General features: G+C 34.1%; 1 protein-coding gene across 1 annotated transcript; it reads right to left on the bottom strand.

Moving 5' to 3' along the window:
• Nucleotides 1-616: 616 nt before the first annotated feature.
• Nucleotides 617-8,577, bottom strand: LOC127800292 (uncharacterized). Its single transcript, XM_052334817.1, has 10 exons — nt 8,315-8,577; nt 8,181-8,212; nt 8,000-8,046; nt 7,375-7,440; nt 4,772-4,812; nt 3,940-4,076; nt 2,771-2,861; nt 1,908-1,979; nt 1,368-1,483; nt 617-923 (listed from the first exon to the last, which is right to left on the bottom strand). The coding sequence occupies exons 1-10, from the start codon at nt 8,392-8,394 to the stop codon at nt 799-801; spliced, it is 807 nt and encodes a 268-aa protein (XP_052190777.1). The 5' UTR covers nt 8,395-8,577; the 3' UTR covers nt 617-798.
• Between the last annotated feature and the right edge of the window lie 1,325 nt (nt 8,578-9,902).

Genomic DNA, 9,902 nt, shown 5'->3' with positions numbered 1-9,902 from the left:
AGGTTAGGTGGGTAGAGCCAAAGACAAGATAGATAATCAACATCTTTGTTTCTACTAAAACCTAAAAATGAATTAATGCAAGCAACATAAGAACATATTGACAAATAAAGTAATTTTAAGGATTGAGAAATAAAAATTATTTTGAAAAAAATAAAATAACACTCATAAAGTATCATAGGTTTAAATTTGGTCCTTTCATGTTTCCATTTATTTCTATATATCTATATATTTTTATATATTAGGTACATACTAGATGCAATTTAATATTTTATTATGGATTAAATACAAACTACACAACTTTATAAATAGGTTTCAGACCCAATTGATATCATATCAAATCTGGGCTAAACCATTGAATTTATGGACTGGACCTCACCATATGTTGAATTGAACTAAACATTACCATAAACCTTAAAATAGGTCTATATAAAGCCCAAACCAATCTACTCCATGACCACTCTACTCTTAACATGTCATGAAATATAGCCTAAAGCAAGGCTGAAGAGGTAAACTGCATCGACATCTAGGCATTTCGACCATTATGCCACAATATTGCAAGGGTTACGATCCTATATACGCATTTCAAGGTTATAAAAATAGTTTCTTTATAAAAAAAAGTATAATAAGCTGAATAAATTATGACATTCTCTTGACTATTGCAAAGTGGAGAGTTTAGCACGCTCAGAAAAACATTTTTCCAGGTATAATAGGCTGTGATACCTTTACATCCATGAGGAAAATGAACCAAAATTAATGCAATTCTGATGTTTCTTACCACAAGACTAATACAGTTCCTTCTCAGTCACTTTCTTCTTCACTTTCCTCCAAGTTCAGATGATTCAAATTCTTTTCAAGCGGTGGAAGTCCATCTTCAGAATCATAGCAAGAGTCCTGATCTTCACTTTGAGATGCTGCATTAGGACCTGTTTTTGCAGGAAATCAAGATACTTGTTAACATGTCAGGCCTCCTCCATTTTCATTTTTTGGGGAGGATTGAGCACCATCCTTAACTCAACTATGTTGCATTTCTCCAATAGAAAACACATGATTGGCAACCATGTGATTTAACATGTGAAAGCTTAGGGTAAGCCGACCCCCCCCAAATAAAAAAAAAAAACTCAGCACTTGCATTTTCCTAGCTTAGACAGTAAACCCCAGGGAGGCAATGTATTAAGTTCTTTAAAGGAGTACAGCAATACACTGAGAGGATGGAAAATGGTGGGTAGAATTCCAATAGAAAATAAGCTTATGCCAGTGATCAAGAAGATGGCTATACTTTGGGGTGGGATAAACACAGTTACAAACTGTAACATCAAAGACGAATCATATATAAAAAGGGAGTTTTTCTTATGACAACAGATAAGTACCTTCAGCAACTGAAGGAAGGTTTCTAGTGAATCGACCTTGTTGTGAGAGCCAGTCATTCTGAACTGAAATAATATCAGCACTGTTTTCACATTTTGAGTATGCCTTCAGAAGTTCCCTGCATATTAGTTGAACAATGCAACAGTTAACCATGAAAAGGTTTCAAAAGCAGCATATATCTGAAACCTGTTCCTGGGAGCAGCTTGCGTCTAATACTTGCATAAGGGAACATTTGACTGTCTCAGCAAAGAAATCATATATTGATTGTTGAACTAATCTATGGTTTCAAATTATCCGTCTTTTGACTTTGTTTTAAATAGCCTATCCTGTGCATATCATAAATTGAATCATCAAACTGAACCCTCCAAAAGAAGAGGGGATTTCCACCCAGGTGTTTTTACTCTGCTAGATGGTTGACAAATGTTTAACGTGCTCCATGTACAACAAGATTGTACACTCACCCCTAACCAACAAATAATAGGTTAACCAACTAATAGGTCAAAGAATCAGAGATTTATGGTTATAGAGAAAGTATAGATTACCTGTTAAGGGACAAGAAAGCATGACCCCACTTGAACTTGTTAAGTAATAAATTTGCTGTATCCTCCTCCCCACTGTTAATATGTGTAAGGAATGCATCACTAATGAGGAACAGCTCCAATAACAAGGATGATTCTTAACCCACAAGTTCAACACGGTATTTTCAAACTTAGAAGTCAGGAGATTATGCATAATAAATGGACAAGCCAATCTAAATATGATGTCAGTATAGAATATTTTTATGCATTCTATCTAGAGATGAAAAATAGGAAAAAAAATATATATGTATGTCCTTGTGAATGCATATGCATGAGAGAGTGGGGAGGGGGAGTTCTGAATGAAAATATGACAGTCGTGAAAAGATTATGATCTAAACATTCATGCAGATATATGGATGAATGCAAGCAAGTTGGGCCTGTCTACATTGATGGACTTGGACACACAAATCAACTGAATTAGACTCCATGTCAGATTTGTCTATGCAACAAATAGCAGGACAGAGCACATATATATCACTGAGTTGCTGAAGTTTCACAATTATTTTCTCCATCTCTTGGGAGTAAAATGACATATTTGTGCAAAATTTCATGCCTCACATGGTTATTCTATTCCATCCATTATATTGATGTTACACAGAAATGCAACAGGCTGATGCACATCAGAATTCTAGCAACTGAGAATCTGCTTCTTGTTTCAGTAGAATGCAACTATGGAAGGAGCATCTGCCAAATAAAACATTTAAGCATGCCATGCCCAACTTATGCCATGGTTTGGTACTTAACATCCAATTGGGAACTTCATATATCAAATGAAGTTCAAGAAAAACTTGGATACAAATGGTTAAAAGGGTATAAAATTATGGTACCATATCAATAATGCTGCAGATAAAGCCTCAACACAAGACAGCTCACATGGTCGACCATAATTTACTGGATTTGCCGCAACTAACCATGGCACTGCACCTCCACATGTTTTGTTAGTTTCAGTTTTCAATAGTCAAACCAATTGAAAAACACTCGAAGTAACAAGTATGAGCCAGAAAATCGCTAAACAAAAATAATATATTGTTGAAGTACATGTACATTAACTGGGAAAGTAACAGGAAAACAGCCAATTTGTGCATTGTCTAGTCACTTAAATGTCTTGATAGAAAAGTTGGATTTCCAGGCTTTGCACCTTAGCAACAAACAAAATCACAAAATTGACAATAAGATAACAAAATGCAATCCTCCTGCTATGATAAGTACACGTCATGAAAATCATAATGTCTATTGCTAATCATGTTGGCATAAGTGTGAAGCCAAGTCACACGCTCATGGTCAATATTCATATCCAATCCCATCTAATATTCCTTAAACATCTCACTTGATGCTTAAGTCTCAATCTCAAGTGTAAAAGGCTTGTCAAGATAAAGGATCCACTAGTTTACATCTTTAATGCAGCCAATGTCCAAAGGACCACATTCAAATATTAATTGTTTCATGCATTCACACCCTACCTATTCTTTTTTAAGATCTACAGTTTGGAACTATGATATGTTAGTTTTCCTTCCAATGTCTCTGTTCACACACCAAATACAGAAATGCTCCAATGTTCCATCAAGAACTATATAGTTTCAACTGCAAAAGAGTTATTCTTTTCCCTGACATAAAAACTTGAAGCTAGCCTTTCTTGTAGATCAAAGGCAAGCATTCATAATGATATCTATCACTAGGAAAACATTGAATTTGTTTCTGGAGTCTTTCATAAGTGGCTTGCAAAAGGAGGACGCAATAATGTTAAAAACAAAGCAATGCTGGTCAGCTTAAGCACTGACAAAATTCATTTTTGCAAATTCTATTAGTGAGATACGACCATAACTATGCTTACTTCCAATGTTACATGACAAGAATTTAATTAAACCAAACAAATTCACTGATGCATATTTCTAGGAGACAATATAAGGAATTTGAGCTAATAAAATGTGTAAAAAGAACATAAGTGCGCAAGTGTAAATAAGACTACTGATAGGAGTGGATTGTTTGAAGCCCATACAAAGACGTGGAGCAGCACAACGCAGCTTCATGAAAGGTACATCATCTAAGCGCGCCCATGAGCAATCCACAACAGCTAAACCTTTTCTCTTCACTAGAATATAATCTTCCTTTGAGATGCATTGTTTTCCAGCAGGACTGACAACATGAATAAAAAAGAGTAAATTGAAAAAATGAATAAGAAAGGATAGTGGTTGAGACATGAGAAGAGTGCAGTCAAAACAATAGTAAACCTGAAGACATTAATATCTCCCATATGCACATTCTTATTATTCATAATAATTAATCTATTAGCTCAATTAGTGAACTCAATCTGTCAAGGCTTAATGCTCATCCAATTGGATACTTCTGTTCCTTTGTGAAATTCTTCCTTTTTTAGTTTATAGAGAGAATTATGTTCGAGCAGACTGTTAACAGGCCTAAACCATTTCAATTTTCTGAAGTTTCGGGAATGGGAAAGAAGAAACATAGGACAAAGGAATGAACACATAGTCATCCACTAAATGAATAGTTAACAGGTCAAAAGCATTCCAGTTTTCTTAAGGTTTTGGGATACTGGTATGAAGAAGAAACATAAGACAGACAAACCCATTGTCCTCCACTTAAATTCAATAGTAGATGGAAGTGAAACTCATTACAATTTGCATGAAGAAAACATGGCGGGGATTTAATTTACAGAAAAGAGTAGAGTTCTTTAGTTTCTGTTATTTTTTCCTGTCAGCGTACCATTCTTTTATTTCTAAGAATCACATGGATCAATAATTCTTAGCAATTAAATAAAATGATAAAGCAAAAACATAAGAAGCAACCCAAGAGAATTCTTATATAAATACCTCAACACAATCCCTCCAAAACCATTATTGATGCGCAACTCCTGCAAGCTAACCGTTACATTTAGTATTCAGCAAGTCAACAACGTGCAGAAAAATATAAAAAATGAATCGCAGAAATTATCAAAATATTGTATAGTTGCTATTGCTGACATTTCTAATGCAAAAAAGCATCTTCATTTTCACAACCAAGAACCTACTGATTATCTCAGACTTGAAACTATTGCCCCTTAGATTAGCAAATTAAAATTGGCAAAAACCAATTATTTAGAAATTAAGCACTGCCATCAATTATTGATCTTGTTGAGATCTTTGTAAACAACTGAAGATTGCCAAATTAACATAAATGAGACAATATCCAAGAGAACAGTGATGGCAAGGCCACTTTAATCCTGCCCTGATATGGTAGTTGGTAGTCTAGCATAGGTACCACATTTTTTTAGCCATAAGAAATCAAAAAATGTTGCAGAAAATTGATCTGGCAAAGAGTCGTTTCTGGGGTATTGCTACTAGTCAGTCGTTATAGCATTCTAACACTGTCAAGTTCATAATAAAGTAGACCATCAAAAAATTTCAATATCCTCAACAGGCCCTTTGCTTCATTAAGAGAATACATATTCTTCAAAACTATTGGGAAAAGATACCAGCAAATTTTCAGGTTCAATGCATGTATTCCTCCTTATTGTCCTTAGGATTACAGGCCCCCAGAATCAATCTAAATAAACTTCTCAGTACTTTTTTAAGCTCTAGTAGATTATCCTTCAAACCCTTTCTGATGGCCGCTGTTCTAGACAGTGAAAAAAGAAAATAAAAGGGGAAAAAAAGAAAAGCAAAAGAAGAACAAGAAAATACACATTCCTTCTCCATCTTAACTCTGACAAAGCAAAAAGACCATTAGAAAAGTGGAATGGTTTAGAAACAAAAACTGAAGACTATAAATGTTAATACAAGCTCCATAATTAAAAAATCAAACCTTTGTTTTTTTACTATAACACTTTATATACAAGTTACAAGTGAAAAATTCATCCCTTATTAAATTAGTGTCAAATATATTAATTATATGAGCAAGCACCTATACCTTTAGATATGGAGAAGTGAGCCCAGCATTTTATGAGATAGTAAAATCCCAAAGCACAATCAAGAATTTTATCAAATGGCCATGCCCTTATGTAGTCCCTAATTGACATAAAAATCGAATGGTCAGATAAAATGTGGCCAAAGAACAAAAAGTTTAGAGTGCCAAATAATCAGACTGTAAGGTACATGCACCTGGCCACTAGTCCCTCCCTCGCATGGGGTGGGGTTAACAAGTAAGAAATCAACCTACCAGCAGGAATGCAAAACATAGCTTAGGATGAGGGAGTCTGATCTCCATTTGAGGTCTACCTCTTGTAATCATGAACAAAGTTCCCACAGCACATACCTTTCCTTTTGTTGCCCTAATGTCACGACCTCCTCACAACACTTGGTACCCCAAATTTACAGCCCATCGGCCTCTTCCCAATAATACCCTAGTGTCACAACTTCTGCGACTTTTTCCCTATGAAGCCTACCTAACTAATTTCATGATCCTTTTTTCAACTAAGTGAATCCAAGGCCGGGGCATGGCATCCACAACAAGTAGTCTTCACCTCAGGACTTTCTAGGAAGAAAACCTGGAACCATCCACTCAAGTTGCTTGGTTGTCGAGCTAAGAGATTCATCTCAAGTATTGTCCCTCAACTCAAGGGGCTTTGACTCATAAGAGATCCAATAGAAAGATTTTGGAGCATTCCCGTGATCACACTCCCATAAAGGTGGACCAACCTAGGGATGTGACCTAGCATCCAAGAATAAATACCCAATCAAGAAAGAATGATCTACACATAATCTAATAAACTCCTATAAATTACTGAATTCTATAAGTGAAGCATAGTTGCAACAAGATTAGATTTCAACTATCACTTTGCAAAATTCTTTTCTTATCCCCTCTGGAGAGCTTTAGTATCTATCTATCCCTTTGACTCTTAACACCTTGGTGACAATAATATCCCAATATTACCTAAGGAGACCCAATGACATATAGTATTATGTAAAAGATATATCAACTATTGATGCCTCTTGCTAATTTTTGCCATTACAATGTGTCGTAGACTAAATACATATTCTGTATTTAGGTTGAGAGCTATGAAACACTATTCTAACCAATTAAATCACATAAATAGCTCTTTTTTTTTGGCTATCAATGATAACCTGCGACCACTATCACTTGGATGCGCATTGGGTCAATTCATCGAGGAAGCACGATAGCTCACAAATCATGCATACCAAGTAACACACAAAAATCTGTGTGTAGACTTGCTCCCATGAAGGTTAGAACCCTAGTTGCAGATGACGTAACTATAGCCTCTTACCACCAGCTAACCCTTGGGGATTTAAATAAATAGCTATTTTTACAAAGCAACTCTTACATTCCTGTTGAATACCTCTTTACCAATCAAGTAAAATCAATAGAAGAGCTCCCGTGGTCAAAAGCAACACGACTGCGTGTATTGATAAACCCATTAATGACGTGGGTGCATATACAAGATACAATTAGAAAAAACCAAGTCAAGATAGATACTTTCTTTCAACAAACCAAATCTTGAAAGCTTGCGTCCGGTGCACTTTTTTGCATCACATTGCCCAAAATCCTGAGCCAAGAAAAATATGCAAATTACATTCATAAATTCATAAAAAGTAAGACAAATTAGGTTTATATGTACAATCTATGCTAATCAGGATCCCGGCTTTGGAATTCTTTTCTAATGGATTTTGTAAATTAGACATGGCTCAAAAAATTGCCTTTAAAGGCCATAATATATGGGCAAAAAAAGAGGAAATAATGAAGGTACGTAGAGAGCAATCCAGTAACAGAACCTTTCACAGTAAAAATCTACAGGACCAATCACCTAAGCATTCGCATTTTCTTGACCACAGATTTGGAAACATTCCCTAGCTGCTAAGAAAGACTTGCAGCATTTTTTTTTTCTTGTTTGTTAAATTGAAAGCTGTAGCATAATAATTTTCAAAATTCCATTTCAAATACTATACGAAATTCGTGTTTTATAACTTCAGCAACTAGATAGCCATGCAGATGGAACCCAAAAGTTCGATTAACTCCCTTAAACAAACAAATAATCAAACATTCGGGTGAAGTTGACTTATCAAAATAGGCAGCAACCACGCACGTACTGCGACACAAGTACTTACCCACATTGCAAGCTGAATTTTGGGAACCGCTTGCCCCTCCTCCGCTTCTGCATCAGGAGAAAACCAATTACGTGCCTAAAACCAAACGGGTTCCCACTGAAGCAATATATCAAACACCGTCAACGCAAACACGAATAGTCGGGTGCACCGGTGTTAGCGTGACCAGTGAAGGCTCCTTTACCTGGCTCAACCGGAAGAGACTCCTCGTCGTCCCTGGAAAAGTCCCGGATGTTCAGAAAGGACTGAGACAACGATCTCTAACTCGAGTGCGCGTGAATAAGGACAAATAACAGTGTTTTTTTCCCCTTTTTTTACCTCGGAATTTCGCGGCTGCGACTGGATTGTCCTCGATGTGATTGGTAATTTCTAGAGCGCTTCGGCTTGTTGTGGCCCATTTTAGCGAAGAATAATGGAGGTAGCTATCGGATTCCTTCGTTGATCTGCACCCTCCGAGCTAGCCAAGCCGTTCAGTCCTTGTCCTCGCGCTTGCGCCAAACTCCTGCAACAAACTTCAAGGTGGAAGAAGCGGTGGCCTCACCGAAGGGCGAGCAGTGAACACAAAACCACCGTCTGATTTCTTGGCATAATTACGTACACCACCTCCCTTGGGGTTTAACATAATATCGGGCAAATGCCCTTATATTTTTAAAAATTACACCTGCCTTACTCCATTTTATTCGTCCCATCTGGCCACATCTATGTTTTTTCCTTTTACTTTCATATTTTTTTCTATATAATCATTTAAATTTTTTATTATTTTAATTATATTTTTAAATTTAAATTTTAAATTAGTTTGATTTTTATATTTTAATTATTTTGCGTATAGCAATAAGAACTTTTCGATTTCGATTATATCCTTATATCTATATTTTCTAGTTAACATAATTATTATACTTTGACGTAACCAGAATATAATGTGTGTTTTGTCATTTCACTTTCTTTTTTTTTTTACATATAAAAGTAAATAATTTAAATTGAGTCGAAAATGCAGATGCATTGATGATATCATAATAACAAAAAATTTAAATTGTCAAATAAAAAATAATCAAAATATAAACATTAAATTAACTCAAAAATTATATTCAAAAATGTAATTAATATAACAAAATATTCAAATGACCACATGAACAAAAACATAAAAGCCTATTAACAAAAATATAGATTTAGCCTCGTTTTATTCATCTCATTTAATTTTTTCTTAATAGTTAGATAATGTAGTTAAACTTTAAAATTGCTCAAAATATTATCCAAATTTATTATATCCATCATTTTCTCTGCTTCAGTTCCTCTTATCCATCATTTTTCTTTTACATTAAGGGATTTTTCTCTCATTCTCTAATGTTAGATAGGTTTCGATTGCAACAATAAGTTACATTATATTTTTTTCTTAAATTTCTCATTATCTCATTTATTTAACATACTAAGGTAGCTTTTGTTAAAATGAGCAAGGTAAAAATGTGTCAAGATAAGATTTAAATATTTTTTTGTATCAAAATATAGAATCATCAAGATAACATTTAGAATAATTTTAATATTTATATCAGACTATTTGTTAATTTTTTCGAATTCATTAAGAATTATACTTTTTTTTCATATATTTGTTAAATACATATGATACATATTGAGATAAATTATTTTTTTTATCAAAATATCCATATTATTAAATTCAATCAAAACTATATGTTAGCGTCAATAACAAATTTATGATCAAAATAGTGTTTTATGATTAATGTGAATTATCAAAAATTTAAAATTAAAATTTTTATTTTATTTTATAAATTCATGTTTGAAAATAGTTTATAAAAATACTTAGAAAATAAAAATAATTATTGAAGGAATTACAATAATTAAACTTGATAATTAAAATTTGTTAAAACATATTTTCATAATAGATAATAAAATA

The sequence above is a fragment of the Diospyros lotus genome, chromosome 4 (assembly GCF_014633365.1).
Source record: "Diospyros lotus cultivar Yz01 chromosome 4, ASM1463336v1, whole genome shotgun sequence".
Classification (NCBI taxonomy): domain Eukaryota; kingdom Viridiplantae; phylum Streptophyta; class Magnoliopsida; order Ericales; family Ebenaceae; genus Diospyros; species Diospyros lotus.
Note: the sequence above shows the minus strand (reverse complement) of the source record. Positions and strands in the feature narration are given on the sequence as shown.

Bases quoted from the DNA above. Each gene is read 5' to 3' on its own strand.
- LOC127800292 (XM_052334817.1), bottom strand. From the start codon at position 8,394: ATGGGCCACAACAAGCCGAAGCGCTCTAGAAATTACCAATCACATCGA. The intron at 8,213-8,314 runs GTAAAAAAAGGG...GGACTTTTCCAG, and splicing joins CGCAGCCGCGAAATTCCGAG to GGACGACGAGGAGTCTCTTC. The intron at 2,862-3,939 runs GTATGGGCTTCA...GTGGAGGTGCAG, and splicing joins TTGTGCTGCTCCACGTCTTT to TGCCATGGTTAGTTGCGGCA.